Source organism: Podospora anserina, chromosome 3, assembly GCF_000226545.1.
Source record: "Podospora anserina S mat+ genomic DNA chromosome 3, supercontig 3".
In the NCBI taxonomy this organism is placed as follows: domain Eukaryota; kingdom Fungi; phylum Ascomycota; class Sordariomycetes; order Sordariales; family Podosporaceae; genus Podospora; species Podospora anserina.
This window is the reverse complement of record NW_001914833.1, coordinates 17818-36018: the sequence shown is the minus strand read 5'-3', so window position 1 is coordinate 36018 and position 18201 is coordinate 17818. Positions and strand designations below refer to the sequence as shown.

The following is an 18201-nucleotide window of genomic DNA, read 5'->3' as shown; positions in this document are numbered from 1 at the left end:
ACAAACCATCACCGTGGTCGCACGTGAGCCTATCACCAATATCACTTCTAACCATGAAACCAATCCCGCTTCCCACCAGTCCCGATGGAACACCTCAAGATGACAGCCCACCTCAGTCTTCCAGGTCCAAACGCGACATCACTCTCCTGCTAACACCGCTCTGCCTTTCCGTCCTGTTGTCATCTCTCGACTTGACAATCCTAACCCCCTCTATTCCTTCGATCGTGGCCGACTTTGCCTCCCCATAAGGCTACATCTGGATCGGTTCCTCCTTCATCCTCGCCCATACAGCCAGCACACCCACCTCGGGCGCAGTCTCTAACACATTTAGCCGCAAGCCCATCATACTCTTGTCGCAGGCTATATTCTTCTTTACCAGCCTGCTCTGTGCCCTAGCACCGAATATACACTCGTTAATCATCGGGAGAGCGTGGCAAGGTGTCGGCGCGAGCGGGATAGGGATGATAGTGAATGTCATCATTTATGACTCGTTCAGCTTGAGGGACAGGGGGTTATATCTTGCGGTAACTAGCGGGGTGTGGGCGTTGGGGAGTGCGATCGGGCCGGTGATCGGTGGTGTTTTAAGCACGAGGCTGAGCTGGAGGTAGTGCTTTTGGATCAATAGTCAGTTTTCTCTCTTCGTTATCAAAAAAACGGGAATCTAATAAGCCCACAGTTCCCATCGGCCTGCTGGTGTTCCTCACCATCCTCTTCTTCCTTCCCCTTTCATCACCGCCCAAGACCCCCACCATGACGGGACTCAAAGCCCTCGACTGGTCCGGATCCCTTCTAACTATCGGTAGCGCCCTCATGATCCTTCTCGCCCTCGACTTTGGAAATGTAGTCCTGGCCTGGTCCTCACTTACAGTCATCAACCTCATCGTCTTTGGCGTCCTGAGTCTGCTCCTCTTCTTTATCAATGAGTGGAAGTTGGCACCCAATCCCATATTCCCCGCAAGGCTATTCCCCAATCTCTCCACCATCGCTGCGTACGGCGTTTTTTCCTTCGACTCGTTCGTCTTCATCGGACTGGCCTACTACCTCCCCCTCTACTCCCAGTCTGTCCTCGGAGCCAACGCGCTAACATCAGGAGTCCACCTTGTCCCATTGATCGTGTCATGCTCGCTGTCGGCGGCTTTTACTGGCGTGGCTATCCAGAAGACGGGGAGGTATCTCCCTGTCATGTACGCCGCGCAAGTGTTCCTCATGATTGGGGTTGGATTATTCGTCAGTCTCGACTTTGAAGAGCGAGACAACCTCGGGAAGTTGTTCGGGTACGAGATTTTGGCTGGGGTGGGGGTGGGTTTGAACATCAAGGGCCCGATTCTGGCTGCTCAGGCGGCAGCGAGCGAGCTGGATACGGCGGCGGTGATTGCGGCGATGGGGTTTGCGAGGTCGATGGCGACTGCGGTGTCGGTTGTCGTGGGAGGTGTTATTTTTCAGAATGGGATGGATGGGAGGAACGGTGGGTTGGTTGAGAAATTGGGAGAGGACATCGCGGGTTGGTTTAGGGGTGGAGAGGCGGCTGGGAGTATTGAGAGGATTGGGCTGCATGTCGAGGAAGAACAGATGGTTGTGAGGGCCGCGTATTTTGAGTCGCTGAGGTTGGTTTGGATTATGGTGGGTCTATCTTTGGGTATTGGTCTTTGAGAAATACTTAGCTGACGAGTGCACAGTATGTCGCGTTTGCTGGCCTTGCCACCGTTCTCACTTTGCTGGTTCGAGGGCAAAGGTTGAGCCAGGAACACAAGGAGGTGGTGTTGGGAGTGGAAAGAAGTCGTGGAACACAGGCACAGCCTGGGGTAGAACTGGAGTCTGTGCCCGAAGGCAGACCAGGTGAGAGAAATGTGGTGGAAATCAGGCAGATGAACTTGCGGGTATCGGATGAGTGAGGAGGCTTTGACAACAGCTGGTTCTCTTTCGATTGGGGCCAGAGGCGGACGCTGTCGCGACGGGTGGCAATGACAACGGAACGAAGCAGTAGCCAATGATTGATTGACTTACGTTTGCGTTCCATGTTGGTGGAGTCAACTTAACAGTACAGTGCTTTACTCGTTATACTCCAAGCAACAGAGGGAGGCCCTCTGACATGATCACTGGATGTTATCGTTTTCTGGGGTGACCACAAGTGAGAAGTCGGAGTTATTACTCATGGTCGCGATGCAGGTCACAGTCAGGGTTAACCTCACTTCTTACTCCCACTGTCATGAATGGGTCAAGGTTAAGAGCTTAAAACCTCCATGTGATACCCTATACCATAATCCCTGACTTGTATTATTCCCTTCATGATTCTCTCGTTAGTTTCGGTTTTCATCAAGATATCCCAAGAAAAAGGTATCATAAATATACTATATCATGTCTTTCCTCTTCTCCTCCTGCCTGTTATTCGGGCAGTCGGACAATATCATTGTTAAAGCTCAGTAATGAGGAAGGAGCCCGGCTGCCCCTTCCCACGATGAGGGTCCCAACTCACCAACCGGCCTTCCAAATTGAGTGACGTGTACCCTCCTGGCCAGAGCAAATTCTGACTACAAAATTCCCCATCTGCCTTTGGAATTTTCACTAAACACGCCGCATGCTTGACTACCTACAAGAGGTCGCAACATCCAATTACCGCGTCGACATCACCACGAATTAAACCAACGCCTGCAAAGATGGGTAAGTCTTTGTTTTCAATGTATTGCATTTGTGTTTAACTCCTTCCTATCTTTTTGTTGATCGACTTCTTGCGCTTCCGTCATAGAAACAGCACTGGCAAGGCGATTGTCGCTCTGTGATATCTATCACTTAGTCTGCCTTCAAATTAATCGAATCACCAGTAACAATGAAAAGTCTTCGCCACAAGATGAAGCTAATTTAAATGTGTTCAAACAGAAGCTCAGATGCCCAAGTTCCCGGTAACCTGGCCCAACGACTGGACATCGAAATCGTGTACCTCGAAACTAAAGTAGTGGACGAAATATTTAGGTCCTAAAGTCAATGGGCAGTCACATATTTTGCCACTAACGAGATTTAGGGAAGGATACTAACCCTTAAAGAAGAACCAAGTATAATGATCGACCTACTCTATCCCTCTATCCAGATACAAGAAAGTAGACACGTCCTTTCCGTTCGGCTCGTGGATAATATCGCTGGGCTTAAGGTTAAACCGAGTAGTATAGAACTCGAACGACTTAACGAAGTTAATCACGCAGCACCCGACATAACCCAACTTATGGACGGCCGCTAGTGCCTTCTTGAACCGCTATGTCTTATTGACGGCCCGGTATTTATTCTCGGGAAAGTTGTACTTTAGCTCGGGCAGGTACGCTGACTTCTCGACGGGGGTTTTCCTATACACTAGGTAAAAGGGGAAGTCATCCACAGGATCTCTAAATGTTATACGCTTGCCGCCACTAGGCGTATCCGAGTCGTGGACGGGAGTCGCCTTAGGAAGAGTCTTAGCGGCTAACTCTAAGTCCGCCATAGACTTAACAACGAAGCCGGCACCACTAAACTCATTTTCCGCGCCTTTGGTAGTACTGTATACGAAAGGCTCGGTGCCGTAACCTTTGTAGTATACTTTGTTACCTCTATCGTCCGTTACTGTAAAGCCGAAGTTAGCTAAAAACTCGCGTGCTTTATCGAGATCGGTATGGGTATAGTACACATGCGCGATACGCATAAGCTTGATCTTAAGAATCTGCTGCTCGGCCGTTATATTGGCGACAATGTTTAGTATATTTTTTGTAATGTTTGTATTCTACAGGATCTAATCTAATCTTCTTAGCGGGGCAGAAGCCATTCAGATATGGTTGACCTTGATTCAACCGTCAAGGACGGGGCATTTAGTTCGCCCGCCAGATGCACCGTCTTCGGGGCAAATGGATCCTTGGCAGTTATAAGGTGGGTCTGCGGCGAGTTAAGGCGGCCCCCTTTTCACTGTTCAGTGGCATTTAACAGCAGATCATTCCAATAAACTTGCGGCTATTATTTTCTAGTAATCGCTCTATGCACAGCATGCAATCCTGTTGATCATGGCGCATCACAGCTATATACCGGGTTCCTAGGCCTAGGCAGCGTTGGAGAGGGCCTGCTGTAATATGTTTCAGTGAGGCTCAACCATCCTTGCAGGCCAAGCATACTCATCACCAACCACTTATGGCTTTTCTCCTTACCCCCATTAACTACAACCCTATTATCACAGGCACTCATCACGCTTTTTCGCCTATTGGCAGTTTCCATTGTCGTGCGAGTTTGCTGCCCGCGCCCACTCCCGACGTGTCATCCACCCCCTTCTTGGCACGGGCGATTTGAGAAACTATGGGGTTGTTTACTCCGTTGCTTTGTCAAAGCTGACATGGCGTTGTTGAATGATACTTATCCCTGAATGACCCCGCTAACCACCGGGAATATGGATGATAGATGGCCCTCACATAAACAATCCACATCCATCAAGGTGTTTCAAATTTTTGTTGGACGATCTCTGCCTCTCCTCTGTTCTTCCTGGTCGAGGGAAATCCGTTGCCGATTTGGGTGGGGTGTGTTGAGGGACTGGGTTTCGGTACCGAGCGAGGCCACCCTGGCCCTGTCAGCTTAATATTGGATTTCAGAAATGTCCAAATTAATAATTTCAGTTCGAACAATTTATGAATAAAAGTCCAGGCGAATCCTTATATAAAACAGCTACTGGTCTTAACTAACTCCCCAACTTACCCACAGTTCCATTTTACATAGCTAACACCTTACTTTTTCGTATATGGCGTCATATCTTCCTAGTTCCTTGGCATCTGCTGCCACTCTTGCGGGCTTGGTGACTGCAGTTAAATCATTATGGGAGCTATCTCGTATGATTAAGAAGAAATACGAGTAGCGTGTGCTGAAGGATCATGCTAATGAAATCAACAACAGGCTTCGCAGGGCTTTGCGAGATGGCAGAATTTCTCACTAAAGCTTTAACTACTGGAAGAAAAAAGTCTTGGTTGCGGTCTGGGTACAGGACCGTACGTTAATATACCCAAAACATAGAGTCTAAATCCGTCTGCTTACCATAGTATCTAGGTGCCGCCTTGCTTGATATAAAGTATTGACGATTTGCTGAATCTGAGCGATAATTACAAGAAGAATACGCCCGCCCCGTTACTCCCCTACCCGGACGAAAAAGTAATATTCCCAGGCGAGTTAGAGATTATAGCCCCGCGATCCAGCGCTGGTGATATTATTGAGGAACGTCGAATAGAGATTGTCGAGTACCATACTACGGCTCCTCCCCCTGCCGTGCACTACCACCATCAACACCCACCGGCCCCAGCCGGTAACGGTCCTATTATTATCAACGCCCAGCCCGCGCCCGCACCAGCCCCTCCTATCGAGGTGGTCAAGACAACCACGATTCGCGAGCAGTCCCCGGCACGGTCCTACACGACCACCTCGTACGACACCACTTTATATGGCACAACCACGTCATATGATACCTCTCTCACATCCAGGGGTCCGCCCACAGTAATCGTCGACGCTCGCCCACGGGAGGTGGCGCTTGTTGAGCCTCCTCGGGATACCTGGCGCTACGACGACAACGATGACTTGAGCGACCATTTGAACCAAGCAAGCGAAGCGAAGCGAGTTGAAGAAGAGTTATGGATAATGGGCGTTTGTTTGGAAGGCGATCTTTTTTGGAATATGTGATTAGTTGCGGATTTCTTTGTTCTAGCTTCCTTTAGGTTGTATATTAATGTGGGAGGTAGTTTTTAGTTATGCTGTAATGACTTTTGGTTATGAGATATAAATATTTATGTAATATATATATAAAGCTTGGATAGCCTAAATATTAAGTGAAATACGGGTATCGAATTAGATTGAGCTATAGTAATCGAAATAATGTAAAGTGTAGCGTGCGGGACTTTAAGGTATAGTGTAGTAAAAGCTTTTAAGGTTAGAGTTTATGTTTACCTCTACTTTTAATTTAATTTCTAGGAACAATAACTATCTACCCGTAATATTCCTAAGCTTAGATTTATTAGAGTATTACTCCTTCTCTTAGTAGAGAGGTAGAAATTTCTCTACCTACCTATCTACAGCCCTAATCTACGTAATAGTAAATTACGTTAAATAACGAAACTTACGGACGCCGCTCCGGGTCTCGACGAACTTCGAATAGTAAAAGTTAATACCGGGAAAAAGGATATACTTTCCGTAAGTTCTACCGTCGAGGCCGTATATTTTATAGGGATAGCCTTTATCTTTATAGATAGCTTTGGGGGGGGGGGGAATATTATTAGTTAGGGGTTTCTAAATAAAGTAAAAAGAAAAAAAAAAAAGGGAAAGGGGACTTACTTTAATAATAAAGGGGATTATTACTAAAATGCATTTTAAAGATATTAATATTAGTAGCGGTACCGCCGTAATAGCCGCTACCGATATATTATACGCCGGTCGTGCGGCTAAAGACGTTATTTTGGGAGAGGTAGGGGCCGTAGGCGAAGATTTAAAAGGAGGGGGTAGTTAGTTATAAAAAGAGGTGGGATATAAAAAGGGAAGAAAGAACGAATGTCGTTAATACTAAGGTCGTTATCGAAAATATACTAGCCGTAGAAAAAGTGGGCGCCGCTATCGACGCTAAAAACTTAGTAGCTTAGGTAAAGGTCGAAGTTTATAGTAGTTAAGTTAGTTAAGGAAACGAGGAGGAGGGTGGAGAGGTATATAGTAAAGGGGGTAGGTAAGTATAGTGGGAGTAATAGGGATAAAGCTTTATATTATTTAAAAAGAAAGATATTTTTAAGACTTTATAGATATAGGTATTTCCTTTTAGAAAATAGATTTTAGGATTATATATACTTATTTACTAGGATTACTTAAACTTAGTAACAAATATATTAGTATTTCTAGTAAGCTTAGCTTTATTTCTTTAAAACGATATAACTATTAAATATTAAAGTAAGGAAATAAACTAAAGAAATCTAAAAAGTTAAACTTTAGATTTCGATAAATAACTATACTAATTTTTTTTCTTAATAATTTAACCTATATTAAAAATATTTATAAAGTAATTTAAATATAACAAGCAGTTTAATTAATTAAATTATTTTTAGCCTAATCTCTTAGAGCAATATAATTATAATTTAACGAGTATAAACCTAAAATTTTAAATCCGAGGAGTCTAATAAAAGGAGTAATATAGATAGAGCGACTTATATAACTAGCCCTTAAATATAAGTTTAGTCCTAAGGATAAATTAATTTACGGAAATAAATATTATAGATTATTCTTAATAAAAATTAAATTAGATCTCTAGATTTAAAAAATAGAATAAACTTTATAAAGACTTTTATTATTATTTAATACCTTAGATAAGTAGATTAGGAAGATTTATTATATAATTTCTTTAATTATTTATAGGAATTAAAATATTTTAATAACTATATAGAGTAAGAAAAGGAAAAACTTTTATTAATTACCTCGTAGCCTAAATACGTTAAGTGACTTTACTTAATAGATTACACTAGTAACCACTAGCAGCTCTAAACCCTATATTAGGGCCCTTATATTTATATAAACTATAATAATAGTGGTTTACCCCTTATTATTTTGGAAAGAAGTTAACTTTAGTGGGGAAAACTTTAGTTACTATTTTAATACCGAAGTAAGATTACCGAGAGAAACGACCTTTCTAATAATATTTAACTTTAGTTTAAAAGATATAGTTAAAGCTTAGACTATAGATTTTACGAATTTAAATTATAATATTTAAAAGCTTTAATTATAAGTAGGGATAGTTACTATAACTATAAATGTTAGTAGTATAATAACGGTAATAGTATTGCGGGTAATAAGATTATAGATGTGTAAAAGCGGCGGAAGCGCGGGTATATCCTTACAGTACCCGAAAATAAACTCGTTTAAAAGAAGCAAAGCATTAAAGTAGATTTAAAGTAGCTAGAATAGTAGTAAAAAGTAAAATAAAAAGAAGAGGGGGGTAATAGTGTTATCCGGGAAAATATATATAGTTATTATATAGGTAATAATAATAAAGCTTTATAATTAAAATCTAGGATTTAGCTCCTTTAAGTATATCGGTAAATCAAAAAAGAAAGTCGGTAGCAAATAGGGCGGGGATTCCCCTTAACGAACGAATATATTACACTACGATCTATAATATAGTCTTTAGTATAAATTTACGGGGCTTTCCGTATAACTATTAGCGCTTATATCGCCGGGTTACTCTAGCGTAATATCCTAGCTAAAAAGTATATTTACGTTAAGCGGCTTAACTTTACGTAGGTAAGTTTTTCTATTATTACGATCGTAATAAGCGTGGGCTATACTATCCTAATTAGCGAGATTTATATTTTTAGAAAAGACCGGCCTTTTAATATAGGATTAGTTTTTAAGAAATAGTAGTATAGATATTTAGATAGACTAATAATATTATATTCTATATTTAGCGTCGTTAACTATTATAGTATACTATCGAAGGTAATTACTTAAGCCCGGTCCTTATATATATATAAAAGAATTATAAATAGTAAGAAAATTAATTTAGCTATTTATAGCTTAGTTTAAATAAGTATTTCTTTTTTTAAGCTTACTTATTATTATACTTTCGTCGTTCTTCTTTTAATTACTTTATTATTCCCCGAAAGAATATTTATTACGCTTTTATATATAGATTAGTATTATACTTATACTTATCGTCTTACGATAAAAAATATTTTACTACTTAACTTCTTTCCTTTAATATATTTTTTATATTAAAAAATATATTTATTTTAATTATCTTAACTTAACGAAAGTACTATATATTTATTTCGTTTTTAATTATAATATTATAGCCCCGCTATTAATTTTTATTTCTCGTTATAAGCTTACTATTATTACCCATTAACTTAACTATTAACTAAAAAAAAATAATCCTCGATAACGATTAGAATCCCACTACCTTTATCGCTTTACTCCTTCCCCTATACTATAATTATACCGTCCTCGGTCTAGCCTCCGACACAGCTAATTCCTAGGCTCTCCAAACCGGCCTCCACGCTCTTACCTCTCTCGAGATTGCCTCCTTATCTTCTTATATTCCCGTCTATAAGGGGTCTGACTACCCCCTTTTACAAATAGCGTATACCTTCCAGAATTATAAGCTTCTCTATAGTAAATTACTGTGGAAAGGGGTGTTTGCAAAAGAAAACACGATAAATAAGAAATTAGGAAATAATCCCACCTCTCGTAACCCAAGAAGGGTAGCGAAGGAAGCTTTTACTACTAAAGGTTATTATGGCTACCCTAATGTGAGTTTCGTAGAGGGCTCAGTAGCGGAAGTTTATGGTTAGGGCCGTGAGGGAGAATCCAGGACAAGTGAGCATATTCTTAGCCGGGGCCCTAACAAACGTCGCGCTGGCGGTAAGGCTGCCCAACTAGGGGTCGCTAATGCTTATATCTTAGAGGAGCGTCCGAAGTAGGCAAGTTTATGTAAGTAATTCTGTTAACCGATGTTTTTTTTAATTACCTAAATTTAAGATGCTAACCTATGGGCGTCTAGTAAAGGAAAAATTTAGGATAAAATATCTAAAGATTTTAATCTAAACTATACCTTGTCTAGAGTTACGTACCTTAATAGCATATTTAGGCAGGTCTCGCCCCCAATATTCCATTACCCACCTAACGCATCACGATACTTCTAGCCGGTGGTCATAACTATAGGGCTTTACATAACCTTTGTAAACCTAACTAGTACCTTAACGCCGTTATACGATATAAGCGAGGACAAGCGAAATAGTATATGGTAAGTGTAGTAGATTTTTTCGCTTTAATTTAATTAACTAATAAGACTATAGCTGGATAGACTTTCCGAATGCCAATTCCAGAATAGATCCGCGACCTGTGGATTTCAAGTGGGATTTACCTTATGGTAGGACATAGGAAGCTGTAGATGGACTTACTTTTCTTTCCTCTGGTATGTCTCGTCATTTTCATCCCATCGGTGGGATGAGTGCTTTATTTTCTGTTGCGCAAAGCGAAGGACTTTGGAAGCCAGATGCAGGGCGCATTCACCTCTACCAATCCAGGTTCTACTGGTGCCAACAAACCTTCACAAACGTTCAGTCAAATTCAGATGTTCTGAATACAACTAATAGCCCTACGATTGTACCACTCAAACCGCTCCATAAGAAGACTAAGTTGCCTGCCTCGCTCAGTTCCGCGGATGGGTCCATTCGGGACGACCCTTCAAATATACGCTTCAGCACTTGTGTTCGGACTCTCCGTAGTGGCCCAGTCAAAGACATGACCTTTCCAGTCGTAACAACCCAGCCTGACGTCCTTCAAGGAAATTCGGAAAAGATAGTCTTCTCCAACGCTCTCGGGCTTGTCCATCACATCAAACATGATAAACCCCTCGTTGATCAAGGACTTTTCGTAGCCCCCGAGAACCATTTTGCTGGGAAGCTTCCAGTCAGGCCTCCCCATGTAGAGCCCAAAAGAACTGCTGAGAAGTCGACCAGCATCCTTCAGTTGCTGAACAATGCTTCGGATACCTGGCTCGCTGGACGGTCCAAGAGCTAGTATATCACCGAGTGTGAAGCGGATGGTGATCTCAGGTTCCAGGTACAGGGTTGACTCATTCAGGGCAATGATCGGGACCTGGGCGTGGAAAAGTTCGGCATAGTTCGGCCCAATGGCAACACTCGGAATGGACATGGTCCAGTTCGGCAGTTTGGCGCCACCTTGATACGGACAATTGAAGGAAGATGGTTTTAAGATCAAAGACCTATTGACCCTGTAGGCATCTGAGAGCTCCTCTTTGAAAAGCAGATTTGAACACCAGATCTCGGAAATGTTGGTCCATGGAGACGGCCAAATGGGCACGACGCTCTGTTCCTTTGTGAGGCCGGACAAATCATGCGTTCCTGAAAGAACCGAGAGCGCTGCCCATGGGCCCTTGGTGTGTTCAAGGTATCTTGGGGCGTCAGAAAAGTTCCGTTGGCCCGTCCAATGAAGTTTTGTCGCCTTACCATTGCTGTCGGTCGTTTGTTGACAATGTACTGACTGAGCCAAAACAAGCAGGGCTACTGGAATTACCTCTGGGCTGTGGTAAAACGTCTTGTAATGCATTGCCCTAAGACACAATTTGGAGGAAAAGGTGATGTGTAGGACAGACGCGTCTGACACGTGAGAGGGGCGGCACAACTCTCTTGACGATTGCTTCAACGCTTAGAACCCGCATCTCATGACTGCGCCTCACCAACGCCGAGCTCACGTATCGCTGCCAATGACTTGTCCTCGCAAGCAGTGGTTTTGATCCGCAACCGCTTGGCATCGCTACCCAATACTGGGAATAACTTACTAGCAAAAAGACCATGCGTCAACTGCGGTATGTCGGTCCTTGTTCTGTGTGCTCCAAGCCTCACACCATGTTCAGCTATTGTATATCTTCCATGAAGTGTAACAATATCGTCGGATTGAGGTGGGAAGGTAAGTACCTAGGTTGTAGCCGATAAATGATAACAAAACATGCAACATAAAGTTCAGGGGATGTAGTCGGCTAGATCACAACCTGAACGCGTGCGATGGGTAAAGGAGTGATAACGAGATATCTACAGTCAAATTATCCCATAATAAACTCACAAGACATATACAAGATGAAAATATTCCCTTCCCATTAGCACCTTAAGGCCTATACGGTGGAGGCGACTCATTCTGATCCCTCTCTTTATACGTCGGTGGCCTGGGCAATCCTGGCGATACAGCATCCCTAACATCATGAGCAGGCCCCTGTGTCGTCACTGTGGAGTCTGATCCCCCAAGTTCAACACCAGCTCCCGCATCACCGCCATCTCGCCTCGCTATTTTCCGCCATCGTTTCTCAATTGTCGTGCCAAACACTAACCAAAACACCAAGAGGGCACCGATCGTAGCCCCCACCGTAAGCCCAATCGTTCCACCACGCCCTAGCGAAGAGGTCTGTGACGACTCCGGGCCCGGCGAGCTAGGTGTCCCCTGATCTGGCCTGCGGTCCTCAAGAACTTTCCCATAACTTGCCCAGGTCTGATAATAATCCTCGGCATTTCTATAGAGGAAATTCGGGTTTCCAGAAATATATTCGTCACCTGGTCTAATCACGGTCAACTCGCTTGGGAGATTGGGATCAGGACCTATTCCTTGAGCCAGGTACACCAGGTTTTTGTCGTAGTTGACGCCGAGAAAGGCCGCCTGAAGGAACGCGCGGCCGAGTTTCCAGTAACCCTCCGTTGGAATGACTGACCGGCACGGCCAAAATCGTCGCCGTTGTACTCCGCTCCACACGAGGGGGGGCTCAATGTAGAAATCGAGAAGATGGAAGGGGACCTTGATGGTGATTGTTTGACTGGGTGGGAAATCTTCCCGTTCGGGGTAGCGGCCGCGGTTGGATCGTAGTGTGAAGCTCATGTAGGCTGATGAGTTGACAAGGCGGCGATAGTGGTAATCATTACTCTGGGATGTTTCGTCATCCCAAAACCAGAGTTTCAGCCCCTCGTCCCAGTGCACGGGCAGATGCTTGGCGGCCTTCTCACAAGTGCCAGGTGGAAGATACAGGAAAGGAAATGTCGGGTCAGGCACCACCATGACATTATCCCTAAGGTTGTCACGTTGGTCTCCTTGTCTTCGTGCGGTGCTGTTCAAGCTGGTAGGGATCGGTGCCAAAACGGACTTTGTCTTTCCTTGAAATGTCTCATCTTTTAGAAAGGGTCCGCTACCTCTTTCCCACCCAAGCGAGACGTCTATCAAGTAGATCCGAGGCAGATAGCGTTGCCATGACGCAAATTCGAAAGCGTCAATATCTTCCATAAGGTCAAACGTGGCTACATCGCCCATCACACGAGCCGCCTCGCCTCCTCCCCATGTCCAGCTGCCGCTTTGGTTCCAATTCGCACTCAGCCCATGCCATCTCCACCAGTTGCCATCCACAAAGCCACAGTCTTTGAGATGAGCAATGATGCTATCTGAGACTGGTTTGTCTGGAGGTGCGAGAGCTAGTGTACCCTCTACGTCGTCCTCCACAAAGGACCATCCTTCCACTGCTGGAAAGCTGATGCTGGCGTACTGAATTGCGGCTACAGGAGCCTTGACGTGGAAGAACCTGACCGAGTTGCCCGCAATGTCTGGGATGGACATGTCCCAGTCCGGTACCCAGTCTCCGGTACGGCTCGTCCTGCTTTCCTCGAAATAAGACGACGATATGGTCAGTCGATTGTACCTTCCCGTTGAGAAGGTTGTTTGCGCTTCTAGGGCCACGTCAAAGCTTCTCCACATGACCTCGGATATGTTCGTCCATGGCGATGGCCAGAGAGCAGAAACGGCTGTTGTATTGATTGTAGCAGTCGATTCATGTCTGTTCATTACTCCAGGCAAGGCTTGCCACGGCCCATCAGGACCAAAGGTCCCGAGCGTAAGCGGATCTCCTGGGGAGGTCTGGTCGGTTGTCCATTGTAGCTTCAGCACTTTTGCCACAGGTTGTGTGTTGATGTCTTGACAAGTTGTGACTTGGGTCAATGCCAGAAAGGAAAGAAAAATAGCCTGTGGATGGTATCGATCAGACATTTTGTAGTAATTACCGTGCCCAAAGGCACAATAGGTCAAAGGCAATGATGCTGTGTAGGACAAACGCGAAACTGCGTCCAACACGTGAGGGGCGCAGCTCTCTTTTATCAACCGAATTATCGGTGCTCTGAAAACTCAGGTACCCTGTCACTGCGCCTCACAAGTGGGTAGCGCTACTGTATTGCTGCGAATCACCTGAGCTCCCAAGGAATCTTGATGGTGGTCCGCAGCAGCTTGGCATGTCAGCCCAACCAAGATTGGTGTGTGGGGACAACTTCATCTGCCCAAAACCCGTCCAGAAATCCCCCCAAATGTGGCTGACAGCAGAAGCATTGTTTAGACAAGTTCCATGCGCCTTGGAAGAGGCTCTGGCAACCCCTGAATCACCAACCCCCTGAACGACAACATCACCTTCAGCCCCAACTTCAAAGACAGCAGATGGGATACCGGCAGATACTACAAAGACACAAATTTGACTAACTAATCGGACGATAATCGAAGCAAGGTAAAAGTGGTATCCTCTCCACGAGGGTACATGATAATCGTGACACACTCTGTCCGGTCCGCAACGACTGTCAACAACAGCAACAACAACGTGACCATAAGGGGTATATCCATCCAAAACAGAAAATAAAACACTGTGGAAAGAAAAGCCGCTCCCAACTCTTACCAACCGCGCTCATGTCTGAGAATGAACCAAACTGTGTGTTTCAAGCGCAACCACAACAAAAATATGTGTCAACGAAGAGAAGAAAAACACACAAGGGAAATTGACAAAAGAAAAAAAAAAAAAAACACCGCTCCCATCCTGCACTGAAGAATTCCTGGCAGCCCGGCCATCAAAGCATGCCTGTAACTTAAACCACGTGGCATCCCATCATTATTTTTCCCTCAATCCAAAAGGCTCAATTATCTCAATCATTTACCAGGCCTCCTTCGGTTTTGCCGGCGGCGGCCCAGGCTCACTGTGCTGCACACTCCTCGCATCCTCACTGACATCAAACTCGGTCAGCACGACGATGCCCTTCTGCCCTTCGCACTCCTTGTGCACGTGGGTTGTGCCGCCGCCCGAGACTTCCGTCTTCATGTTCTGCATCTTGATTTCGTTGACGATTCGCTGCTCGCTCTCGGTGAAGGTGACGCTGGTCAGGATGTTGGAACTGTTGCCGTTGCCGCGGCGGAACTGCGAGTGCGAGTTGGAGTCGCCACCGCCGCCGCCGATGGGGCGGAACCCGTCCGGGGTCTTGTACTTGTTGTCGGTGGTGCGCTGCGAAGTGGAGCCGAAGAGGGGCTTGAGCCAGGACTTGAAGAGGGGGAAGACCATGGGGAGGTTGGTGGTGACGACAGCTACGAAGGCCTCGCGGGTGCCCCGGGTGCCGGCGAGTTCGGCGCCGTTGATGTCGTCCTGTGGATGGGAGCGTTGGTTCAGGATTTGGGGAGGATAGGGGAAATAGGGGGTTTGCTTGCAGTTACGACGAAGATATTCTTCAGGGTGGCGAAGACAAGGAGGAAGATACCGGCGCTCAGGACGAGAGTGGAACCGATTTTTTTGACAAGGCGAAGCCTGGAACCCCAGAGAAGCGGGAGGGGAATGACGATGAGGTAGATATCAGATGCGATATTCGCGGCGAAAGAAGACCAGACGATAAGGCCAGCCACGGCGGGTTGGCAGCTATTGCCCGGGTTGGGGCTAATCTGCCAGTACTTGTGGAAGGGAATGCAGCCAATGAAGACTACCAACACGGAGGCGAGCCATCCTGCGATGATGAGGGCGAAGCCAACGTGAACACGCATGCGGTAACGACGACCAAGACCGTTCTAAGATTGAGTCAGCTTCTGTTGGAGCCTAGGACAGGTGGAAAACGCAAACATACCGTCAGGTCTCCAAACTTCCCATGTTTCGAGTTCGTGGCAAAGCCGACTTCTTGAGTGTGGCCGCTGCCATCAAGCGATTTTGCCCATCTGAGTCAATGCCCGTTTGAACAGTGAGTTAGGCGATGCAGTGGTGCGCAACCTTGAACGAGGAGAGGCTCTGTTTCGTGAACGTGCACGAACAACTGGAGCACCTTGTGCACCGTCCAAACCCAAGACCACCAACGACAACGGTTCAGCATTCAACATCGAACTTCACTCACGTGCTCGGTGGCTTATTGAGAAGACGGACGAGGGCGCAAGTTCTGAAACCACGTCTGGTCCCACGGATACCTCAATCCAACAGATCTCGCCTCTGACGTTAGATGCGGCATCACCTTCATCGACGATGATGAACGTGTCCTACGGTCCTCTCGAAACTAGTGCCGTAGCCACGGGAAGCTTCCATGCTCCAATAGCCTCAGGCATTGGACAACCCAGTGCGGGCATGTTTGCTATTGCCGGCGCCGATCAAGTTGAGGCACCTGCTGGTGACTTCGTGGCGGTTAACGACAGCTTGATATTCGATTCGTGGGATCCCACGTTTGCGCAGATGATCGACTATGCTTTCGCCAGCAACTTGGACCCTGGGTATCCCTTTGGGTCGTGTGAGTACATGGGCTTTGCATAGAAGAGCGAAAGAATACATGACATTGAAATTTTGAATCGGTGGCACACTGCAGTTTTTACCAAGCGATATTATTTTTTCCGATATTCATCAACATCGGATGGCACGTTGCCACTCGGCTCTGCCCCCAAGAGCAAAAAACTAAAACATACAACACCGGGGATTCCCCAGTGGTCACCCACCTGAGTACTGGTCCGGCGGTCAATTGCTTAACTAGGGGAGAGCGGACGGGATCCCGTGTTTTCAACTGCCTGTGGTCGTATGTGATGGATTGTATCACAATTTGCGTTGATACCTGATCATAAGCTGTGTTATTGCTCAACTTTTGCCCTATGGTACCCCAACTCAGGGGCCCAGCCGGATCCAATCATCAGCAAAGTTCTTGATGCTCCAACAACATGACATTCTTGCTTCCATGCATCTCCACCTTCACTTTTTCTTGCCCGTCTTCCACTCGGATCTCTATTTCCATCGACGCTTGCACCGATGTAGCTACCAGCGCAACCAGCTCTATTTACAACGACGCCCAACCACCCGCCAAGCCTCAGGATTGGCTAGCAGCACGTCAACATGCAGCAGTCGCGTTGGGTGTCGCTGTGGCTCATGCCATCTCCATTTTCACATGTGGAGTTCGAGCACACCTCGTGAAACAGGTTCGAATTCCAAGACTTTGAACGACACAGACACACAGTCTCTCTGCGCGCTCCTCACTCTGTATTATCCCATATTATCTCGAATTGGCCCTGCCACGCTTAGGTACTTAGTACGTGCTGTTTTTATTTATCCCAAAGAATCTATCCACTATAGATCGGTGCCTCTCTAGTCTACGGTATGGGCCCCTACTCTCGTTTCACCGACACTTGACCACCACCATTATATCATGTCTTCCATCGGCCGCCGCTCAACCCCGGAGTATCAGAATGACGACGACAGGCTTCCGCCTCACGGCAGGAGGCCATTGACCACATCCTCCGGATCCGGAGGTGGCAGGAGGAATCGGGGTTCCTTACGAGCCGGGCCTTCCAGGGGATGCTGAAGACATGCGTTTGAACCCTCTCCACTTGGGTAACAGAGATCCGATATTGACATGAGGTGCCAGACTGAGTGAGAACCTGACCACTAACAGCTCGCGCTTCATCTTTGAGCTGCTGCAGAATTCAGATGACCTTGACTATGGGGTGCACCACCGTAGGTTCACTTCACGTACGACGTGGGGAGGCGGCATCTTCTCGTCGAGTTCAATGAGATTGGCTTCAAGAAGAAGAATGTCAGGGCTATTTTCAGTGCGGCCGAGAGTTCAAAAAACGTTCTTCCCCAGAGAGGTTGTCGTACCACTGCAGTGAGGATCATAGCTTGTTCTGCTGGATTTGCAATATCATTAAGTCGATGATTGCTCGTCCGGGATCGAATACAATGGTATACACTACTTTGTTAAAAATTTCTGGAAGGCCGAAAGATCAATGACCACGTTGCCCACCGCCCTCAACCTTTTACGTCCGGCCTTTTGCTTGTCAAGCAGCTTCCTCCTCCGCCCGATATCACTGGCATGCAGCTTGGCCAGGACCTCTTTTCTGAATGGCTTCAACGTTTCTCTTGCAACGACTCTCTTGCCAGCCGCAGCTTGGATGATGACCTCTGCGACGATGTTAGCAATACCCTCAAGAAAGAAAGAGGGGGAGAAAACTCACCAAACATCTGCCTATCCACATGCTCCTTAAACTTGGTCACCCACTGCCTCCCCAGCCTCTCCACCTGGCTGCTATGCACCACTCTCGCCACCGCATCCACCGGTATCTTATTCACCAGTAGATTCAGCTTCACCAAACTGCTCTCCCTCCACCCGGCATCCTCATAGTCCAGCGTCGCATACCCCTTGGTTGCGCCCTTCAACTTGCCAAACAGGTCATCCACCAAACTCGCCGTGGGCAACTCATACTTGAGAATCACCTGCGTCGCGTAAAAGAACTCGACGCTCTTCTGCACCCTCCTCACACTCTCACACAACTCCATCACTCGTCCCAGATACTCCTCCGGCAGGGTAATCTTCGCCGCCACCATTGGCTCATACAACGTCGTTCTCTTCAGCCTGTATCCTCTCCACCGGAAACTCG

General features: G+C 46.2%; 6 protein-coding genes across 6 annotated transcripts, besides 1 other annotated feature; 1 reads left to right on the top strand and 5 right to left on the bottom strand.

The window, feature by feature from the left end:
- Positions 1–248: 248 nt before the first annotated feature.
- Positions 249–1892, top strand: PODANS_3_11580 (uncharacterized protein; the record flags this gene model as incomplete). The annotated part of the gene is made up of 3 exons (XM_001903431.1): positions 249–552; positions 626–1642; positions 1678–1892. Coding segments are annotated over 3 exons (1536 nt in total), but the record flags the coding sequence as incomplete, so codon positions are not given.
- Positions 1893–3061: 1169 nt separating this feature from the next.
- Positions 3062–3664, bottom strand: PODANS_3_11590 (uncharacterized protein; the record flags this gene model as incomplete). The annotated part of the gene is made up of 2 exons (XM_001903430.1): positions 3062–3115; positions 3260–3664. The coding sequence occupies 2 exons, from the start codon at positions 3662–3664 to the stop codon at positions 3062–3064; spliced, it is 459 nt and encodes a 152-aa protein (XP_001903465.1).
- A 6536-nt stretch (positions 3665–10200) lies between these two features.
- PODANS_3_11597 (uncharacterized protein) lies at positions 10201–11085 on the bottom strand (the record flags this gene model as incomplete). Its single annotated transcript, XM_001903429.1, has 1 exon — positions 10201–11085. One exon carries the CDS (start codon positions 11083–11085, stop codon positions 10201–10203), a length of 885 nt encoding a protein of 294 aa, XP_001903464.1.
- Positions 11086–11640: 555 nt separating this feature from the next.
- On the bottom strand, positions 11641–13551 carry PODANS_3_11595 (uncharacterized protein; the record flags this gene model as incomplete). The annotated part of the gene is made up of 1 exon (XM_001903428.1): positions 11641–13551. One exon carries the CDS (start codon positions 13549–13551, stop codon positions 11641–11643), a length of 1911 nt encoding a protein of 636 aa, XP_001903463.1.
- A 922-nt stretch (positions 13552–14473) lies between these two features.
- PODANS_3_11600 (uncharacterized protein) lies at positions 14474–15345 on the bottom strand (the record flags this gene model as incomplete). The annotated part of the gene is made up of 2 exons (XM_001903427.1): positions 14474–14956; positions 15025–15345. 2 exons carry the CDS (start codon positions 15343–15345, stop codon positions 14474–14476), a joined length of 804 nt encoding a protein of 267 aa, XP_001903462.1.
- An 888-nt stretch (positions 15346–16233) lies between these two features.
- Positions 16234–16360: a sequence feature (rRNA 5S).
- Positions 16361–17513: 1153 nt separating this feature from the next.
- Positions 17514–18199, bottom strand: PODANS_3_11610 (uncharacterized protein; the record flags this gene model as incomplete). The annotated part of the gene is made up of 2 exons (XM_001903426.1): positions 17514–17710; positions 17779–18199. Coding segments are annotated over 2 exons (618 nt in total), but the record flags the coding sequence as incomplete, so codon positions are not given.
- Positions 18200–18201: the final 2 nt, after the last annotated feature.